Source organism: Fusarium vanettenii (genome assembly GCF_000151355.1).
Source record: "Fusarium vanettenii 77-13-4 chromosome 3 genomic scaffold NECHAsca_2_chr3_3_0, whole genome shotgun sequence".
In the NCBI taxonomy this organism is placed as follows: domain Eukaryota; kingdom Fungi; phylum Ascomycota; class Sordariomycetes; order Hypocreales; family Nectriaceae; genus Fusarium; species Fusarium vanettenii.
Window position 1 is genome coordinate 2,227,120 of NW_003315880.1, and position 21,275 is coordinate 2,248,394.

At 53.2% G+C, this 21,275-nt stretch overlaps 7 protein-coding genes across 7 annotated transcripts; 3 read left to right on the top strand and 4 right to left on the bottom strand.

Moving 5' to 3' along the window:
• Positions 1–202: 202 nt before the first annotated feature.
• On the bottom strand, positions 203–2,190 carry NECHADRAFT_92027 (uncharacterized protein; the record flags this gene model as incomplete). The annotated part of the gene is made up of 8 exons (XM_003053139.1): positions 203–243; positions 298–607; positions 657–717; positions 764–1,206; positions 1,257–1,538; positions 1,586–1,847; positions 1,907–2,058; positions 2,113–2,190. The coding sequence occupies 8 exons, from the start codon at positions 2,188–2,190 to the stop codon at positions 203–205; spliced, it is 1,629 nt and encodes a 542-aa protein (XP_003053185.1).
• Positions 2,191–3,070: 880 nt separating this feature from the next.
• On the top strand, positions 3,071–4,436 carry NECHADRAFT_36230 (uncharacterized protein; the record flags this gene model as incomplete). The annotated part of the gene is made up of 2 exons (XM_003052642.1): positions 3,071–3,770; positions 4,201–4,436. 2 exons carry the CDS (start codon positions 3,071–3,073, stop codon positions 4,434–4,436), a joined length of 936 nt encoding a protein of 311 aa, XP_003052688.1.
• Positions 4,437–4,656: 220 nt separating this feature from the next.
• NECHADRAFT_26564 (uncharacterized protein) lies at positions 4,657–5,772 on the bottom strand (the record flags this gene model as incomplete). The annotated part of the gene is made up of 1 exon (XM_003053140.2): positions 4,657–5,772. A coding segment is annotated over one exon (1,116 nt), but the record flags the coding sequence as incomplete, so codon positions are not given.
• A 1,102-nt stretch (positions 5,773–6,874) lies between these two features.
• NECHADRAFT_36224 (uncharacterized protein) lies at positions 6,875–7,955 on the top strand (the record flags this gene model as incomplete). The annotated part of the gene is made up of 3 exons (XM_003052643.1): positions 6,875–7,106; positions 7,185–7,750; positions 7,800–7,955. 3 exons carry the CDS (start codon positions 6,875–6,877, stop codon positions 7,953–7,955), a joined length of 954 nt encoding a protein of 317 aa, XP_003052689.1.
• Positions 7,956–8,438: 483 nt separating this feature from the next.
• NECHADRAFT_92030 (uncharacterized protein) lies at positions 8,439–10,743 on the bottom strand (the record flags this gene model as incomplete). The annotated part of the gene is made up of 3 exons (XM_003053141.1): positions 8,439–8,507; positions 8,594–8,597; positions 8,690–10,743. The coding sequence occupies 3 exons, from the start codon at positions 10,741–10,743 to the stop codon at positions 8,439–8,441; spliced, it is 2,127 nt and encodes a 708-aa protein (XP_003053187.1).
• Positions 10,744–11,669: 926 nt separating this feature from the next.
• Positions 11,670–14,389, bottom strand: NECHADRAFT_59302 (uncharacterized protein). The gene is made up of 3 exons (XM_003053142.1): positions 14,083–14,389; positions 12,647–14,027; positions 11,670–12,588 (listed from the first exon to the last, which is right to left on the bottom strand). Exons 1-3 carry the CDS (start codon positions 14,348–14,350, stop codon positions 12,525–12,527), a joined length of 1,713 nt encoding a protein of 570 aa, XP_003053188.1. The 5' UTR covers positions 14,351–14,389; the 3' UTR covers positions 11,670–12,524.
• Positions 14,390–18,392: 4,003 nt separating this feature from the next.
• NECHADRAFT_36390 (uncharacterized protein) lies at positions 18,393–20,416 on the top strand (the record flags this gene model as incomplete). The annotated part of the gene is made up of 2 exons (XM_003052644.1): positions 18,393–19,976; positions 20,030–20,416. 2 exons carry the CDS (start codon positions 18,393–18,395, stop codon positions 20,414–20,416), a joined length of 1,971 nt encoding a protein of 656 aa, XP_003052690.1.
• Positions 20,417–21,275: the final 859 nt, after the last annotated feature.

Here is a 21,275-nt window from a genome sequence, read left to right on the forward strand (position 1 = left end):
TCGACCTTGCAAACGCTTGGATTTGATGCACTTTCCTTCTACAACTAGATACCTACTGACTTACACCAACAAATGTGACTCCATTGACGAACATGCTACAAACAACAAACGCCTGAACTTGATCCGAGATAATTCATTACTTCGTGGAGAACTCGTCTCCTTTCTGTCGTACAATTGTGTGGCATCCAGCCAGCCTCTGTCCTTACCGTTCGTACCGGACAGTTACCACATCATGCGTAACACCTGCGGCACCGAGTTAGAAGGGAGGGCTCTTCATTTCATCTGGTATTTTCTTACCTCCAAGTTTGACCTTGTATGTGATTTCTGCTGATCCATAACTGGCTTCGATGACTCCCTTGAGACAATAGTACCGATGCCACCCCATGCGTCTGACCTTGGCGGTTCTCTTGGCAGAGTCGGGGATCTTTTTCAGGTCGAGCGAGAGCGTTCCGATATACTGTGTGCTTGAGTCCAAGTGGATGGGCGTCTTTGAGTCGTCGCTGTGACTGAATATTTCGATCTCGGTCTGCGGCTCATGACCAAGCATGACGGGAAGATCACACTGATACTCGATTTTTGACGGTTTACCCTCGGGGTAAGACTCGCCCTACTCATGTCAATACCAGGACATTATCAGCCTTTGTCAGTGTTGTTACCTTTCTGATGAACCAGCACATTTCAGTGACTACCGTCTCCTGCTCCTTTTCGGACCAGAAACTGCAACATGTCAGCGGGAACTTGAAGAGCGACTCGAACTACCCACGCTTCCTTTGGATCATGTCTCATCATATCGTACTTGGTCAGCAAGCATACACCATACGATCTTCTCGCAACTCGGGATGCAACCTCAATTCGGGATATTGCTGGCGAGAACCGACTGAGCCCGTGGATTGCCGCGCCCTTGACGACAGCCGTCCAACCGCTCTCCGGTTGAAGAACCTCGGTTTTGGATGAGATGGCCTCCCGCACACGGGACTTGAGATACCGGCTCTGGCCAAATCCTCCAACCATGATCACAGCAGCAACACCATCTCCTGCCATCTTGATTTGCTCCTTGATAAGACAGACGATATCTTTCATGATGGGCTCAAAGATCTTGGTCTTCATGTCATCCTGCGACATTGTGTATCGGTTTCGCCGCAGACCAAGGCTGGGTTCGACCTTGATTGTCAGGGGCTCGCCCTTGGGAGAAAAGGTCTTCTTGAACTACAACACTTAGAGTTGGGGCACTTTCTGGAGATGCTTGGATCACTTACTGACTCAAACTCGTTCAAAGCGACAATGAGCCTTTCATCAGTCCAGTACTTCTCGCCATGGGTTTGCTTCAGGTGCCGGCGGAAGCGGGTATTGAGCATCGAGGAGCCACACTTCCCACCAGTGCCCTCTGTGACTTCGTTGACCTCGAGCTTTCCAACTTGCGAGACTTGATAGGAGATGAGGTCGACAGTGCCGCCTCCTGCGTCACAAACAACAAACTTGCGCCCTACTTGCAGCGTGGCAGGGCTCAGAGTCTTGAGGGTATAGAGTGCTGCTGCTTCCTACACGCTAGTTAGGACTGCGATTTCATCCCTGATATCGAACATACCGGCTCTGAAATAAGCATGATTCTTTGATGTCCACAGAATCCAGCCATTGCAGCTGCCCGCTCTGTGGCCTGCTTTGCTGCAGGCGACCAGATCGCAGGAACCGTCACGACAAAGTCCATGGGGGTCGACCTCACTACACTTGGCGATAACCGTGCCTCGAGAATGGTGACGAAATGCGCGTGGAGACATGATAGGTATACCTTGGTCAGATCTTGAGCTGATTCTCCATCCTTGGTTACTTGACCATTGTCGTCTAGCTTCCTGCAAGGGTTATTTGATTAGACCAAGCGACTGAGACGACCATGGAAGAGCAGACGAACAGTTTGAAGTATTTACTTCTTTTGGCTGACTCGGGAATCTGAAAGCCCCATTGCCATCCGTTGGCGACCTTCCGGAGTTCGGTCGGCACCTTGGGACTGCTCTTGGAGGAGCCGACAGCGGGCCAGCTCGTCACAACATGCTGAACATCGGGCTACTGGAGGTTAGTGGAGTGTCTCGAGGTACAAGGACAGACCAGACGGCTTACTCGAGTTGTGTCGGCCCAAGCAACCCCTGAGTAAGTCGTTCCGAAATCTATCGAAACGATGATTCTTCGGCTGCTCATGGCTGATGGTTGCTATCTCGAGGTTCCCTGTTATGGCTATGGCTGTCTCATCGCTATATCAACTGCTGGTGACACAGGGCGACCAGGTAGGGCATTCCGCGGGCCTCTTTACAGTGAATGTATCGGGGCGAGGCGGGATTCCAGTCGGATTATTCGGGCCTGCAAATGAAATGGCGTTTTCGCTTAGATTTCGCTTCGTCGACGCTTCATTGGGTATGACAGAAATCAGCAGGGCTTCGGATCATTTTTCATCAGCACCCGACGGGTTCTTTTGGTGGCCACGACGTTACGCTGCTGTTGCGATCCTTTCGGGCCTCACTGCTACTGGGCGGGAACTGGGCTGGGGCTTGCTTGGGCCTCATTCACCGACTACTGGAGGCTGCGACGACCAACTCATCGCCTGCCGCTCTCCGGCCTCACGCAGGGCGTCGGATCCAGTAGGCGGTCGTGGTTTGGAGCACCGTGCTCTTGGCCCTGCATGCAGAAAGCTACGGTGGGAGGCCAGTCGCAAGGTATGTGGTGGAGCTCTGAGGCGAGACCGACTTTTTGTGTCACATAGCGGAGAGCGAGTTGGATGCGTTAGGTAGCCATCGACCGGCGCCTAATTGAGACACAGCCGTCGTCCAACCGGACCGTGAGGCTGCTTGCTTGGGTCTTTATCGCGCAACCACGGCGTTTATTGGCGATGCTTGGAGGGAATGACCCGGTCGTGCCACATGTGGCTTCACTCCATCTTGTCGGGCTGAAGCTGTAGGACTCTGTTGAGCTTGGCCTAGGTTAGACGGTGAATCGCCCTCAAATACGCTGCTGACAGACTGGATGATCTTTACATTGAGCTGTCACTAAAGGCAACCGCCTTGAAGTCTATCACCAAACCACCATGAAGCCAGAGGCCGGAACTCAGGCTCAAAATGGGACCAAGCAGGGACCAGCAGAACAGAATGGCCCGGTAGGAAAGGGGACTCCCCAGAGCCCTGATCTCAAAACCAAGCTGACCAACGAGACCCATCTACGCCGCTTCACCGAGAACGTACTGGACTCCCGGCAGCAGGAGATCGAGAATCGAGAGACTGAGAAGAGCAAGCTCTCAGCAAAGGTTGAAGCCCTAGAGAAGAAACTCGCCAGCGCCCAGAAGCAGCTCTCCGAATCCCGGAGGGAAACCAAGACCAAGGCGAAGCAGCTACAGGATGCCCAGGAGCAGATTTTTCGTCTACAGCCCAACAGAAAGGACATTACTGAGACTGAAGCGAGGGAAGCCTACAAGAACTTGGTAGGAAACGTTCAGCGGTGGGTTGAGAACCGGGTCAAGGATATCCTTGAGGATCTGGAGAGTGGCCGTCTCAAGTCGAGAACAGTTCCCCCAGAGGCGTCACGCTTCGTTGCCCTCCTCAGAGAGCAGTCGAGGCGTTGCCTGAATGCTGACCAGTCTGATGAGTATCACATAATGGGGGCCATCATGAACTACCTGTACCTTGCCTTGTTTTCGAAATCATTCTATTGTCCCCTGGATGACACGGAAGAGGATGGGACGCTGATGTGGCTCGATGAACTTCAAAGCACCATGTCTCGACTTCCAAGAGGTAAATCTTCATTCTAAACTCTGTTATACCTGAGGCTAATTTACTCTAGATGAGGCCCAATGCAGAGAGTGGAGGAGTGAAACGCTCACAGCATTGACACATCAACCCATCTTCAAAACCCGACGGACACGATACATCCATATGGTCACCAATGATTTGACCACTCTCCTCTCAGTCATTGTTCCCAGGACACCTCCTGCAGAGCTACACAGCTCAGTTCGCCGCAGCATTGTTGAGCCCGCATCAGACCTTGTCCATCAACTCCATCTGGCCTCAAGTTCCTTCTCATTGAAATGGCCCGCCCCTCGCACGGCAGCGTCTAGGCTGGAGAATTACCAATGCTTGAACCTTGCGAGCAACGGTATGATTCTCGATCTGAGCGGGACCAAACAAACCTCGCCGTCACGACGAAACGTGTCGTACCTCTTAGACGTTGCCCCTGGATTATTCGTCGAGAGGCTTGAGGAGGGAAAGAAGGGGGGCGTCAAAGCCGTTGTGAAACCCACCGTCCTCGTCAACAACACAGAGGGTGAAGTAACCCAGGCGCCAACCGTGATGAGATGGCTATGGGACAATGCGGCGACACCACAAGGTCCCAGCCGAAGCGTGGCTCGAGGGCCCGCGAGAAGTAAGAACCCCCGTTCCGGTCACCTTTCCAAGCTCTGACCGTGTGTTTAGGGACGGCTGGGACCGTAGTATCGGCGTCAACCAGACACAGATGAAATTTCATGTGTAAGGAAGTTTCTTTTGTTAACGGACAGGAGTTAGCGGACGATGGATGACAAGGCAATGAAACATATAGACGCACGAGGGCAATCACTTTTGTATGAGTATTTCCAGAATGTTGATGACGTCGAGGCTGGTATCCCAGCTGGTCGATGATTTTTTATCTGCGCCACGAACTACTGTGACTTTCCTGAACAATGATGACGGGTATACTGCGCATTCGACGAGCAGGTCGAGGCGGCAGAGGTGGTGGTGCCCCGACGTCTGAGGTAGATCGTTGACGGGTTGTCATGGGGGGTCGAAGAGTGGCTTCTTGGTAGTACTCGGCAACCTGCTCAGATAGTGGCCTTGGGGGAAGGGGTGGTGGTTGCGAGTAGGCATGAGAGCGTGCTCGCCTGTGAGATGGTCCTGACCGTCCAGAGGTATTCACGACTACTCTTGGGGGGTCCTGACTCCTGGCTCGACGAGCTGCCTGAGATTGAACCTGTGGTGGCCTTGAAGCTCGTGCCGGGTTAATTCCTGGGGCTGATCGAGCTGGTGACGGGGTTGGAGTTCTCTTTGAAGCACCAGCAACACCGGCAGGTCTCCTGGCTTCTCGAACGGGTTGCTTGGCAGCCTTTCTCGCCGGACTCGGAACCTTTCTCACAACCTTTGGCTTGGTAGGTGTAGCTGCTGTTGTCCCAGCACCCGTTGGCTTTGGCGCCGTGGTCTCCTTTGGAGTTGTTGCCGGTACAAACGGCCGGATACAGTTGCTGATGTAGTCCTCGGCAACACCCAAAACCCTAGCATCGGCGATGCCCAGGTTGATCCGGTTTATGTATTCCTCCTTGGGCGGGCTGTCGATGATGTACTGAGGACTGATGTACACTAGCACATTCTGCTCCCAGTGCGGATCGTGGTTGACGGATCTCCTCTGTCCCGCTGCCATCTGACGTGCCTGGGCTGGACCTCCGTTATTGACGATCCAGGATACGGGGCGGCGATATAGAGACGACTCTGCACGCCGAAGCATGACTGTCATGTAGCATTTCTGGTAGGCATTCTTGGAGACACCTTCATTGACATCCAGGCGGGACTCATCACGCTGGTTGATCTCAAAGACGAGACCTTCGACCCAGTGGCCGTCAGCCTCCATGACATTAGCATATCCACGCTCGTTGATCTGCCAGCGGTAGTGCCATAGCTTTGCACTGCCGATGAGCTTGCTGCCGGGGCATCGGCGCTTCATCTGCTCGAGGTGGAGGTTGCTGCCATAGGCGAAATAGTACTTGTTGGTGGCGGCGGCGGCGGCGGTAGCGGTGACCGGGGCGTGCGAGGCCATGCTGTTGAAGATGATCCGGAGACAGGAGGCTCCGTGCATCCGATGGTCGGAGTGTATGTATGTATGTGATGTGTGATGTGAGTTGCGTGAGTGTGTGAGTGGGCTAACGAGATTGACGAGTAGGGGGAGAGTAGGGAAAAAAGGGAGATGCGTGAGGTGAGGAGAGCAATTAGTGAGCTAACGGAGATTAATGGATGGGGGTAGGTTTGGCTCCCTCGCAAAGAGGCACGTCATGAGTTGAACAGTCGAGCCAGGGCGAAGGCAAGGCGAGCTGGCGAGGCCAGTCCAACTTCCGAGGAGGCGGAGCGAGATGCGGCGTGTGGACCATCGTGTGCGTGTCGTCTGGCGGTGATGTCTCTGACTTGTGTGAGAGTCACATTGGGCAGCAAGGGCCCTCGACCAAGGGCCAATTGCCGTTGTCCACGTTCAGGGGAGGGTCAGCGTCTAATAGCAGTAGCACGGCATATTCTGACTGGGGGCCTGAATGCCTGGGCCCGACGACGTGGGCGCCTCCCCAGGCTGTGACATAGCAAAAGTAACGTTGAGACAGTCATCCGATAGCCTCACTGTCAATTGAGACGCTACGAGACGCGGGAGACGGCCCAGCCCGTCTGCCGCTAAAGAAAGAAGAAGGTTGGGCTGGGCTCCTCTTCTTCCGGCTAAGGCCCCGGCCCCACACGGCGTGATCCCCGGCTGGTGGAGACCCGCAAGTGACAGCGACCTGGACTCTGCTTCGAATTCTGCATTAATAGGACGGAGATTTTTTTTTTTGCTTTTCCTCTTCTTTTCTCCTCTTTTTGAGATGTGACAGCTTCAGGTCATGCGGGCAATGTTTGAGCTGAGTTGAGCGCCAAAGAAATACGTACAATATTTGCTCGTGTCTTTTTTGTTGAGTTGAGCAAGGCGTACGGACGGACAGACAATGTGATACGGCAGACGACATACATACGGAAACGTTTAGAAGGGCCTCATATACACAAGCAAGCTCGAGTCGTTTTCTCTTACCCTTTTATCCTTCACCTCTCATTCTTCATCAAAGACAAAGCAAACGTCCATCATGGGTAGAAACTACAACTTTGGCATCGAGATCGAGGCCGTCGCCAAGCCATACGGCGGCGGCGAGAGCTTCACCAACGTCGACTGGTATCGCCAACTCGCACAGAAGCTGCGGAACCGGGGCATTGAGGCCGTTCACGACGACAACTCCAGGTACAGCAAACATCCCGAGTACTACGGAGGCAAGTGGTTTGTTACCAGAGATGGTTCTTTAAAGCGGGAGCGGCCCATGGGTAAGTTTATATACTCATCCTCCAACATTTCACAAGTCGTGATATCCTTGTCTAGTTCGCCACTGACGTCGTCACTAGTCTGCATGGAGGTCGTCTCCCCCCGCCTCGACACAACCCAAGAGGTTAGCAGCATCCTCGGCGAGTTCTGGGAAGCCATGCGCGTCCACTTCAACCCCCAGAGGGACGTCTCCTGCGGCGGCCACGTCCACGTAACGCCTGTATCCCTTCACAACAAGTTCTCCCTGCGATCCCTCCGCCGCATCGCCTTCGCCACCGTCGTCTACCAGGACTTTGTCGCGGCCGTGCTCCCCCAGGCGCGTCGCCAGAATCAGTACTGCCGACCCAACTCGCAGAGCGAAGGATCGGGCCTCCACGACACTCTCATGCTGTGCGGGAGGAGCAATTCCTCCCTGCACAAGGTGGCGACCGAAATCAAGGCCAAAGGATCTGAGACGGAGCTATACTTTTACATGCAGGGAAACCGTTACGTGCTGTGGAACTTTCAAAACATTTTTCCCAACCCCAAGACGGGCAAATGCACGGGAACGGTCGAGTTCCGCGGCGGAAACCAGTTTCTGAGCACCAAGGGGACGTTGGCTTGGGTGGCATTTGTTTTGGGATTCATCACGCTGGCGATTCAGGAGGTAAGATTGCGACTGTTCATTCATGTTATCCATGCTGACCATCCCCCAGGATCTGCTTAACAACTTCACTTCGTTTACTTCAAACAAAGACCCCAAGTTTGAAGCTCGTCTCCAAGATTGGTGGGTTCGCATCCGCAAGGCCGCAAAGAAGTCGAAGCTTGCGAGATACCTCCCTGAGGACTACACCAAGATGCACACGAGGTAGCCTGTGGCTGCCATATTTCAACCTGAGAGAGTCTGAGACTCAATCAATAACCGCATTCTTTCATTTTGAGTTTACGAATTACGGCCGGGACTTTTATGGGATTTCATGGCGTTCGGATATGGGTATTTACAGGAATACAGACATCACATACTTACAGACAGACGGTGTAAAGAGAAAGACCTTCCAAGACATCTTGGAAAACTGGCATACAGTTACAGGCAATATCTCATTTTTTTGTTATTATCACGGTTGGAGTTGGTAGTTTTCAGAATAGCATTTAAACCTGCTTCATCATTGCGATCCTAGAGTCTAAGAGTGATGTAGATCCTCTCCTTAAGAGACCACACAAGTCAGGCTCTCTCGCAACCCAACGTAGCCTCATTCATGACATGAGTCGCACTGGAAACCCATGTATTCGCATAAAATTGTCTTCCTTATGACGCCCCAAAACCCGACATTATCATGGTATTCTATTCATTGTACTCAAGCCTCACCCTCTTTGGCCTCACCCTCCTCAAACAGGACCAGAACTGTTCCGGCTTTGCAAATATCCTACGGACTGTCAGTATCATCTTGGTTAGGTATGATCGGGCTTTCATCACTTACTCCCTCCTTGTGTGCTAGCTTCTTGATCACACCGTCCTGTGGTGATCGGATGACAGTCTCCATCTTCATCGATTCAATCCTACGCCGTATTAGCATCGTGTTTGACAGATCCGCAGAACAATACTTACACAACAAGAGGCGCTCCCTTTTGTACTGTCTGGCCCTCTACTACCTCATTCTTCAGGATCTTGCAGGGCATTGGTGCAGCAACCGACGCAGTCGCCTCCTTTAAGCCGAGCGCCTTCTCATACCACTGGGGTGGTAGAAGGACAAGGTCTGTCTTGACTCCATGTTGGAAGATGGTGACCTTGGTATCGTTGTCTGTGTGCTGGGGAACCACGGAAGACTGGATTCGCTCCAAGGGGAAGTATGACTCCAGTTTCATCACCTCACCCTCTGGCTCTGGCTGGCATGCGATGTTGGTGAAGACTTGGGGCGTCTCTTCACCCTTGCGAGAAACGACGACATTGAAAAGGTTGTGACCCGTCTGTGTCACGCTGGCGTCTACAACCTCGCCTTCCTCCTGACTGTATCCGTCTAGGATCTTAAAGGCAAGCTTTCGTTCACCAATGGTGTTGGCCTCGCCAAACCCTAGTGTCTGGCCATGGGGCACTGCGTTTCGGAGCTCGAAGTTGACCATGCCCAGAGCTGCCTGGGCGAACACCTCGTTCTTGATGTATCTAGGCTTGAAGAGCTCGTCTCGCCACTTGTCAATAAAGCCGGTCTCGACGTCACCAGCAACAAAGGCGTCGGTCTGGCAGAGTCGCTTGAGGAACTCAATGTTTGTAGCAACACCGACAATCTCATAAGCACGTAGAACGCTCTCCATCTTGGCGATGGCACGCTCTCTTGTATCGCCGCGCACAATGAGCTTGGCAATCATACCATCGTATGCCTCAGAGATTGTGCTGCCAGAGCGAAATCCCCAATCCAGGCGGACATCCTCGTTCTGCAACTCGGTAGGCAGATAGGCACGTACCAGCTTGCCTGAGTCAGGAATGAAGCCCTTCTCGGGGTTCTCTGCGTAGATTCGTGCCTCGATAGCAGCACCCCTTTGGTTCATCTGCTCCTCAACTTCTGCTTGGGTTAGGGGCAGCTTCTCGCCAGCAGCGACTCGGAATTGCCATTCCACCAAGTCCAAGCCGGTCACCATCTCTGTGACGGGATGCTCCACTTGGAGCCTAGTGTTCATTTCCATAAAGTAGAACTTGTTGGTGTCCTTATCGAGGATGAACTCGACAGTACCGGCACCGACGTAGCCCACGGCAGACGCAGCTTTCCTGGCCTTGTCCCAGAGGTCATGTTGGGTTGCCGTGTCCAGATCAGGAGCAGGAGACTCTTCTAGGATCTTCTGGTGTCGTCGTTGAACACTGCAGTCTCGCTCGCCAAGGGCAACAGTATTCCCCCACTTGTCGGCGAATACCTGGACTTCAACATGTCTAGGGCGGACAATGTACTTCTCCACCAGCATGACCTCGCCGCCCTCGCCGAAGGAGGCCTTGGCCTCGGCACGAGCACTCTTGAGCTGCGTCAAGAATTCATCCTCTGTCAAGACAATTCGCATTCCCTTGCCACCACCTCCTCGTACACTCTTGAGGAGAACAGGGAATGTGATCTTCTTGGCATGCTCAAGAAGCTCCTGCTCGCCCTGCTCCGTGCCATGGTAACCTGGCACACAGGGAACGTTGGCAGCAGTCATGATCTCCTTACTGCGAGCCTTGTGTCCCATGTCGGCCATGGCAGTAGCTGGGGGTCCGACAAACACAATGCCCTCCTCTTCGCAGCGCTCTGCGAACTTGGAGTTCTCTGACAGGAAGCCATATCCGGGATGTAGGGCCTGAATACCATTCTGCTTGGCCAGCGCAATGATTTTCTCGCCATCTAGATAGGCATTGGCTGGACCAAGTCCAAGTGATTGAAAACCCGACGAGGCATGCCAGGAGCCAGCGTCAACATCGGTGTAGACTGTGGTAGCACGAATGCCGAGGCGTTCGGCAGTACGGTTGATACGGATGGCAATCTCGCCTCGGTTGGCGATAAGGACCGAATTGATCGGTGTATACTTGGGAGTAGAGGAGGAGGATGCAGTAGAAGCAGATGCCGCGCTGGGAGAGGCGGTCGTAGAGAGGAGACGAGGGAGAGGCTTCAGAGGAAGACGACGGTTTGCGCGGAGGGAACGCATGGCGGGCGGTTGGAGAGGGAGGCACCCAATTCAGAGACAGACAGCAATGGCAGCTTCAGAAGGCCTCAGGAGGAGAGGTTTGCAAGGAGAAGCATCTGAAGAAGAGGAAAATTTATTCGAAAAGGCCTTTCTCGGTTGATGACCCTCGTTTCTAATGCCGTGAATGTGCTATGCCGTCGGCTTGAGAGGTCCAAGCCGGTTGAGGGCGAACGTGACCGCGAGGAACCGTGAGTAGCCGGGTAGGACTTCCCCGGACGGCAGCTCTTGCTAGATCAATTGTTTAGCTCGCTCTGGGGAAGGTGCACCGTGCTGCTCCGCTACGTCACATGCGACTGCCCCTCCAGATCGATAGCTGACTAAGCTTCCAGCGCTGTCATCATTCCTGCCGGGAGTCGCGGAATGTGCCGAGTTCAGTTGGAGAAGCTGCTTCGAGACGAGTTCCATCCTGGTCAACTCCATCATCAACATCAACAAACACTCATCATCGCACAATGGATCAAAATATACCACTCAACGCTGAGGCCTCTCAAGGAGACACCAACAAGCAGACAACATCGACGCTTCCCCCAGACGTTGTCCAGTGCCTTGAAAATGCTCGCTTCGTATGCTGCACCCCTCCCCCGCATCGCCGACAGTCCGTTGCGTTGGATATCATCTCCAATGCAGAAGATTGACATTGAATATAGCTTCATCTGGCAACATGCAACGATAACATTCCACAAGTATCGCTCATGAACTACACATACCTGCCTTCGTCGCCTTACTCCAACTACCCGGTCATCATCATGACGACGAACCCGGCATCTCGCAAGACTATCAATCTTGTCGCAAACCCCAATGTGTCTCTACTCGTCCACGATTGTACGTCGCGCATCTCATTCTTCGATTCTAATCTGTCAGGATTGGCGTGCTAATCTCAGCTATAGGGGTTTCTCATCGACCACCCACCCATGGCCGCCGCATGTCTGGTGGCTCCCCCGGCCCCGAGCAACGCTCCAGTCTCGCTTCCCTTCTCCTCAACCTCAACACATCGCAGCTATCTAGCATCAGTGCCACCATAGGGGGTGCCGCCCGTCTGGTGCCCAGCGGGACTGAGGAGGAGCGATATTATCGCCAGCAGCATCTCGAGAACAACACCTTTGAGGAGGTCGACATCCAGCGGTTTCAGCAGGGCAATAGCAATGGCAATGGCGGCAATGGAGCCGTCCAGGACGGTGGCCGGAACTGCTTCGTGGCTGGTGAGGAGGTCAGGGTTGTGTCGGTGGATATCAGAGATGTGCGCATCAGCGATTGGAAGGGAACCGTAAGAGACTGGGAAATCGTGCCAACGGGGAACTTGGTTAATGGCACCAGCTGATCGAGGGGCACTTGAAGGTCATTGATGACAAAACAATATCATTATTTAATGTTGGTATCAGGCTATGCTTGCAATCACGCCCGCTGCTACACTCAAGTGAGCTGAACAATACAAGCTCTTATACTAGGTCGTTCCTCATACTAATTCTAAACAAAACTTGGCCTTGCTGCTTACAGACAATCCCAAGTGATGTGATAACACGCGCAAAAGACGCATTTCCTAAAAGCCCAATCCATCCAAGTCGGGTCTGGTCCCAACAACTCAGATCTGCCTTGTGGCCCCTATTCGTATATTGTCCATTGTATAACCCTCGCCTCAACGCCCGCAAAATGTTGTTCAAGAAAAGCAATATCGATCGAGTTCCATACGGAATCGACTCAATGTCGTGTTTGTGGTTTTCCAATTAAGGAAGCATAGAGATCTATCATCGAGCCCACTCGACAACCTCAAGGGCCATCATTACCAGAATGAGGGTGGAGGGAAGAATCCTGTCAGGTGTTAGCGCATCTCGGGCTGCATTATGCCGAGGGACCGGGTTAAGCTTACCAAATAACATAGCTCTGGAACAGAATTCTGCCCATGGTCTTCTCAAAGACACTGTTGATCTGGCAGATCTGAGCCAGCTGCAGAGCGCTAGGAGCGCCGGTGAGCAGGAAGCAGACAATGACAAAGATAGGGTCGTCAAGAATGCTGACGGGCACATATTTAGCCATCAACGCGAGCATGGGAGCCATGATGGCGGTGGGCAAGACCATGCGGCAAAGGAGGGAGGCGACCAGGAGCTTGTTACCGATGCGCTCCTCCTCGGGGTCGAGAGCTTCATCCTTGGCCATCGTGTTACGCGCAAGGTTGGCACCCAGTACAACCAGGATCAGCGGAACAGCGACATCTCCACTGGAACGGATGGCATTGGTGACACTGTTCTGGACAAAGGAGCCCTCTTCGAAGAACAGACGCTGAAGGGCAGGAATGGAGGCGACCAGGATGGCAATAAGCATGGCCCAGAGCGGGGGATTCATGAACTCCCAGATGAAGGTGTTGAACTTCACACCAACTCGCTTCGTGAACTTCAGGAACGACTTGACCGGAGCAGGGGACTTCTCGTACAAGTTGCAGACACCCTTTGATGTCACCTTTCCGAGACGAACAAAAGGAGCCTTTGCGGATGAAGTCGCTCGTCCAACGAAACCACGGGACTCTTCATCGTCTTCCAACGATGGGACACGGGGGAATGTCTCAATACCGCCCTCGTTGCCGTTGAGGTTGCCGTTAAGGTAGCCGTTGGTTCCAGTCTGTCCCTGATGGTTCTTGGAAGTGGTCTTCTTGGCAAGGAAATCATCATCGCTAGAAACAGCCAGCGAGACTCGGGAGGCATGGGCAATAGGCGTGCGACCGGCAGGGTCATAGTTTTCCGAATCGATGCTCTGGCGGTCTCCCTCGTCCTCAGTCTCCCCATCAAGACCCTCGATTAGAACCTCAACCTCGGGTTCCTCATGTTCTTCATCGCGATATCCCTGTCCTTCCTCGGCAATCTGCTCGCGATACTCGGGATACTTGTCCTTGGAAGCCAAGAGGACGTGATAGCCCCAGCTCCAGCGGACGAGCTGACCAAGCTGCTGGAAGATAAGGAGATACAGGATACCTCGGGCACCGACCTCGTCGTCGTTATCTCCAGGAACCTTGTCCCAGTGCAGGCCCTTGAGTGTCTGCGAAAGCGAGAGAACGAGAGAAATAGGCAGAGAGTTGGAGTTGCCAAAGACGCCCATGGCGGTGACAAAGTTGGAGGCGCGTCTGTTGAATCGGAACACCTTTGCGACGAGAACGGACACGGTCCAAGACACAAAGGTCTGGATGACGAAAATCACGGGGATGATGGCGAGGTCGGAAAGCTTCTCAGCGTTAAGCTGGGAGGCGAGCTTTGTGAAGACTAGTAAATGTCAGTGTCCGCGGGAGCTTGCTAGGGGTTGATAGGCGCGACATACTCAGGCATGGTGTGAATAACATCACATTCAGGTTTGCCAAAAACTTCTGCTTCTCGGCATCAAAGTGGCCGAGTCGCGCAACGATGTAGCCTGGCAAACTGACACAGACTACTTCGAGGACGGCCTCAAAGACCAGGAGGCAAAGATGCCCCAGAGAAGGATGCGACTCATGGGTGTTCGCTAATGTCTGCAGAGGCAATTCGTATGCATCTTGGGCCAACTGCGTCAGCCGGAACGACGGTACCGAAAAGGTCCGCGACGAAGCCATCAAATACTGGCGATGCTTCGTTTCGTTGTCGTTGTTGATAAAGATGGAGTGTTGGTGGTCGGCGCAAATCGGGGGACGATAAGGGGAGTTCGCTTTTATCAGTGGCGCGCAGGCTGCGACTGCGAAAGATAAGGCGACCAAGCAACAACCAATAGTGCTAGGCGCGGGAGGATCAGGGGAAAGCAATTAAAGGCAAGATTCTCTGAAATTGACCAGGTCCTGCGCTGTTTTAATGTTGCAAGAGGGAAAAAGCAACGGCAGTGATGGCGAGATCAAGGGAAAAGACGTGGGAGTGGGCTCTTTAGATGGGGCGAAAGGCGGCGGTGCCGGTCATGGCTATGGATTGGATCTTGGATACCTGGAGCAAACCCACGATGCACGTTCCCCCATGGACGATTGATAACCTAGTTCAGCTAGGTAAACTATGACAAAGGCGATGTGCTGTCAAATGCCCCGTCTACTCTGCATGGACTGCTTCGGCTACAGTAACTCAAAGCTGGAGCTTCAGGTCCTTGAGAGCTGTCTGCTGCCTTCTTTGTGACGGGCACACCAACCTGCAACATCTCCCGGAACAAGCTTTTGAGCGTATGCGCCCTGAGGTAACCCAGCCATTGCCCGAACCGTCCGGGGCAGAGCAGCTGAAACCTTGTCGTGGCGTCAGGGCGTGGGTGATACACACAAGGATTTCCTACACTTTGATGACCGCGCCACGCGTCTTTAGGAGGCCAACTATCGATCGGAGCAGGCTCCAATTGGGCTCGGGCTGCGACGCGACTGTGCTGTAACAAGGCCACGTCGACGTGACGCCTCAATCGATGACTCCCCTCGCAAAGCGATCCAGCGAATCGGTCGCTGAGACATTCGGAGCAGCAGCAAAGCTGATTGATCAAGACGAAGCGACGTTTGAAGAGGTGACGGAGTCAAGCATCAAGCGTCCCGGGGTGGCTTGAACAGGGGTAGAGAAAAACAAGAGTTGACCTTAGCGGGGCGCCAATAGATTGGACTGTGGCGCCATGGCAACAACCGCCTTCGTCATGGCTGGATCAAGGCACGTTGTCCATCCCTCCATGCTCAGAGGTCGGCAGTCGACAAGCCAAGAAAAGGTCCAGCCCAGGATTCGACTGAGGAGAAGAAGGCTGTACTGGGCGATTCAGCAGGCCAGGGGCAAAAGAAATCCCACAAGACAAGTCACGAGACCAGGGGAGAATCATTAATCCATGAGACACCGCCATGAACCCTTTTTCAATGGATCCGAGTCTGCCTCCCTGCCTAACAGACGGCAGCCTCAACACCCAGCCATAAGCCCGTTGAAAACTCCAAGGGGGTTGAGCGAATTTATTATTCCCCTTTGCCTGCGCCATGGCAAAGCCCTTGCATAAGCTCATCAAGCATTCCTTTGCAGGTTTCTTGCTTCCGCCGCCATGTGTAAGCCCGCGTTCCAGGGGTCAACGTAAAGTAGCCAGTAGCCAGACATGTCTGGCATGAGAGAATGATGCACATCACACAACCATCCCACCAAGGTCATAGACATCCCCAAGGTGGAAGTGAGTGTGCTTTGATCGCCCGCACGTCAAACGCGGCGAGGGAGCATTGGCAGGCCCGGCTCCCCACGTGGAACAAGAGGTTTGGAGCCCCCCGATGCCATGACGATTGGGGCTGTCTCAGGCCTGGTCTCCAACTCCAATGGGTAGAGATTTGCGGTCTATCATGATGCATGCACACGCGAGCAGGTAATGTTGACGGCAAAAATGAAACAAGATATCATTGTACTGCCAGACCTCTTTCAGTTGGTACTTGAGGCGGGTATGGGTTGTTTTATGCTGCACAAGTACCAAATTGGCTTGTTAGATAGCAGCATGCCTTGGAATATTACCAAAGTGAAATCAACATCTCCAGTTTTCCATCCACACTTACAGTATCACCATCACCGTGGTACTAATATATGTCTCCTATGTCTCTGGCCAACTGATAGACGTGATAATCTTGTGCTGTTTCAGATACACCTGTTTCGTTTTGTCTTATCTGGTGATTAACCCTCTCTATGATGAAAATCCATGCACATCTTTACCCCTCTTGATGCCATGTCAAAGATGTTCATCGTGGGCAGCGGGTAGCAGGGATATCGCCGGTCCATCACTTGCACCGCCAAGGCAGGGTATCAAGCAGGTTCTGAGGCGATGCAGCCGACTGGGCCGAGGCTGATAAAATAATACGCACATCTGATGCTCTATTTTATAAGATGAGACGCACCAATACTTGTGTCAGTCTGCTTTAACCTGCGTTGTTTCTCCTACTCCCGTCCAAGTACCCACCTCTAGCCAAGGCCAGCTTCAAGCCACAGTTTATATCGACAGCATCAACGTCATCGGAACATCTTCCCCATCGACGATGGCGTCGCAAATTTCCCAAAATCAAGGACGAATCGCGCGCGAAGCCTTGAAAAATCGTACTCCTTTCCGAGCGGCGCGTTATTACCCATTTTATTTATCAGAAAGGCTTGCGCAGCCGTTTACTCTTGGACGTGGTGCTAAAAATGTCTGGAAAATCATGTATCGTAGAGATTGACGGATTACATCACACGTCTCGGCACCAGCGATCATTGACCTCACTGAATTGCCGTCTCTGCCAAAGATGAAAATCCCATTTGGCCATATTTCTGGGCCCGTTTGGCAATGGTCACACAATTTCAGTGACATTAGCGCAGATTTCTACCCTCCCCTCCACTGCAAAGAGTCGTCGATAGGTTGAATCCCTGTCGCAACCTAAGCCCGCCGCGGGGAGTTCCATCCATCCATCGCCAAGTACCTGTAGTGTCCAGGGCAGCGCCGGTGCCCAGCGTGTCCATCCGAGGGGAGGGGACATGAGAGCTGCGCCGTAATTTGGACCGGATTTTTTGCTGCTTAGGTTGGAGGTTCCACGTCGGGTCAGTCCTGACCAACCTTAACCAAATACCAACCTCACCACCACCACATTCTCGCGCCTTTCTCACAAAACCATCACCATCCACTTCACCATCGTCTTGTCCTTCTCCTCCTCACAGAAACCTCCTCGCAACTTCTGAGCTTCCACTACGCATCCCTACCCGCGCAGACGCCGCCTGCAGCTTTACACAGGTCATTGGCCCCTCGTCTTCCCCTCCCTCGCTCCTCTGTTCGCCTGCGCAAGCCTGCCCGCGACCCCGCACCCGCACCCGGCTACTTGCACGTTGCCCGACCACAGAGACACGCCGGATCGGATGGATACCTGAGCCAATTCCATTGCCTTTTTGCGGTTCATTGCAGCCAGGGGGCTTGTCGAGGTACGAGTGCAATCGCCATGTGTATCCGGTGGCCTAGCCACGAGTAGCAAGAGGCGGCGCATTAGGAAAAGAAACGCATGCTAACGGCCGAGTTTATTTCAGATCCCGCCGAGAAACCTCCTCGTCGACCCCTCCTCGAAGTTCGTGAACCTTCATCGACCTCGTCTCGCGAATATCGCCTGTTTTGGGCATATCATGGTTGAGAGGTGGCTTCTCATGATACAGTTTGGGTAGAAGCTCCGCAGCACCCGCATCCCTGTTCGCGCATCCGCCATCACTTCCTCAGTGCAATATCTGCACCCGACGCAACACAATTTTCAACCCGTCAAGGGCCATCGATCCCGATATCACAAACCAACGTGCCTCTTTGGGCTTCTTCGTCCCTGGTCTTCTGCAACATTCATCCTCCGGCGACAAGGCCCCCAGTCACTTTGGTCGCAGTCTAGAGTTCTAAAGGTCTAGACCGCCCGCTGCGAGCCTCCGTCTAGCTCCAAAAATCGCACCATCTGCTTCCCCTCCATCCCTCCTCTTCGTACCCATCGAATCGATCGTGTCCCGTCTCCCGATCGACAGCTCCCCGCGGTCCTTGCAAGCTGTCTCTCGTGACCTCGACGCCGCCTTATCGAATTTTGTTCTACCACCTGTTTCCCCCTGTTGGCAGAAATCCCGATCCTCCACGATCACAACTTATTCAACAGTCTTGCCTTGTCTCTTTTACCTAGGTAGCTCCGCCGTGCCCTTCCGATGTCCGCCTCCGGCTCGATCCCGGTCACGCCGGACGACTCGTCCTTGAAGGAGTTTTCCACACCTGCGTCTCCAGGCTCTGAAGACTCGTCCGAACCAAGCACACCGCTCGAATCTCCTAGTCACGACAGCCCCGATGAGCTCCCGAGAAGACTGCCGTCGTTACGGTCCGTGTCTGATCCCCCCAACATGAACCCAAACTCGACAGCCATGGGTCTCTTGGGTATGGCTAGACATCCTGTGTCGACGTCGTCGAGCTTCGCCGGAAGCGGTGGTGCCTCGGTAGAAAACAGCATCATGGCCAAAGCGCGGGCGCTACATCAACAGCGAATGCAAAAAGGCGCTGGTGGCGGCCCTATGTCACCTGCAGGACAGTCGCCAACGAGTAACATGTCAAACGGTTTCCCTGCGAATCTGCGCATGCCTCCTAACTTGCAGCGGCCAAGCGCCGTCCCACATCCTAGGTCCGCTCCCATCCTCCCGAAACCGTCATTGAGCGAGAGGAGGGCCAAGATGGGCGTTGGTATGGGCATGAAGCTGTCTGATATGGGCGGAGCAAGCCCTGCCCCGACCACCGGCATGAGGCGAACAGGTCCTCCCGGGAAGCTGTCGGACATTACAGGCGACAAGCCTGGCCAGCCACAATCGAACGGAACGGGTCCTACAGGTCAAGGGTCGAAGATGGACGACTTTAAGAAATACATCGACACTGAGAAGGGCTGGGTGACGTTTGATGGCGCTGCCACAATTACACGGACCGGAGTCAACTTTGCCAACGGTCAGACTTTTAGGATCTCACTCGACGAGGTAGAAACGTTGGCAGAGCTAGGCAAAGGTAACTATGGAACTGTCTACAAGGTGAGGCATGCCAAGAGGAGAGTACCCCGGTTCGGTCAAGGCTTCAGTGGAAAGCCCCTCCCTGTTCAGTACTCGCAGTCGGACCCAACACCAGTAAGGCCGGCTGAGGATGCTGCCGACTCCAAAAACAGCGACGGCACAACCGGGACCATCATGGCTATGAAGGAGATGCGATTGGAGCTTGATGATGCCAAGTTTACAACCATTCTGAAGGAGCTCGTCATTCTACACGAATGCGTTTCGCCTTACATTATCGACTTTTACGGCGCCTTCTTCCAAGAGGGTGCTGTATACATGTGTATTGAGTACATGGACGGCGGGTCCATCGACAAGTTGTACAACGGAGGCATCCCAGAGAACGTGCTACGAAAGATCACATACTCAACAGTCATGGGTCTCAAGTCTCTCAAGGACGAGCACAGCATCATCCACCGTGATGTCAAGCCGACAAACATCCTGGTCAACACACGCGGCCAGGTCAAGATCTGCGATTTTGGCGTCAGTGGTAACCTCGTGGCCAGCATAGCCAGGACAAACATCGGCTGCCAGAGCTACATGGCACCAGAACGAATCTCTGGTGGCGGTTTTGCGCAGGCAGGCAACGCAGATGGGTCATACAGCGTCCAGAGCGATGTCTGGAGTTTGGGTCTGACCATCATCGAGTGTGCCAAGGGTGCCTACCCTTACCCGCCTGAGGTGTCATCCACCATCTTTAGCCAACTGAGTGTAAGTGGCCTCATATATCTTCAACCATGCTAGATAACTAACTAGATCAACAGGCCATCGTCGAGGGTGAACCACCAGCTATGCCAGAAGAGGGCTACTCGGATACGGCCAAGGACTTTGTCAGAGCGTGCCTCCACAAGATCCCCATGAAACGGCCAACCTATGCCATGATGCTGAAGCATGCATGGCTAAAGGAATTCAGCAAACCCCAGACGATTACTGAAGAAGCGGAGGAGGGAGAAGAGGTCGAGAAGGTGGCAGAAGCTGTAGGCAAGATCGACCTGAAGTCATCGACCGAAGACGCCGAGGTAGCAGAATGGGTCAACAACGTGCTGCGCCGAAAGAGAGAAGGCCTGGATAGCGACGGGCCAATGAGACCAGCATTGCACACAGCACCACTCGACACTGTCAGTCCAATCTCGAGTCCGAACCATGCATGAGTCAAGGATGTCAAAGGAGAAGACGAACAAGGACGTCGACCCGCCAACAGAGCAGGTATCTGGTTGGTGAAACAGAAGGGGAACTCTGAAGGCAGACAGGCAGGCACGGTGCAATAGATCCATATGATGGCTCAATTTGCCGTTCTACCTTTGTTGACGAGACAACAAGCACTTGATTGCTTGCGGGATTTGTCTATCCCCTCTGCTGGTCCACATTTGCTATTGAGTTTTCCTTGAAAACGCCCTGTACACGCTTTGGGATGGTTTTAGACTGGACACGGGTTGGATCTATGCATTTTTTCTTTATATGGACGAACAGAACTAAAGGGTGGGCGGCAGTTTGGGAACGGCCAGGGCACCGTCTTTTTTGGTTACTTTTTTTTGTTTTGTTTCCTCATGTACGTATACGAAGGGATGGAAAAGCGAATGACACGAGAAAAAGGGTTGGGAATGCAAAGAGAGGGCTTTGAGGGCGACTTCTGGCTTTCGTTGGGTTTAAGAATGGTTGAGATGGGATGAGATGCATAGTGAATGAGTGGGAGGATGTGTGAAGTAAGAGAATGAGGGGACAAGAGAAATAAATGGGAAAAGTTGAATACTATGGTGGTTGGTCAACAATATGAAATTGTGAGTGAGGAAGGTCTCCATCGATCAACGTCCATCAAGTTGGATGTGGTTTGAGGGGTTCTTGGCTATGAGCTTATTTAAGTAATCAAGAGGGTCAAGAACCTCTCAGAGATGACTTCCATGATGAGTGGGTGAATTTACACACAAAACAGTAAGATGATTAACGGGGTATGAAGAGAAATCCTCCAGAAGTCTCTTCTATAAGATTTACAATTTTATATTGCTTTTATGA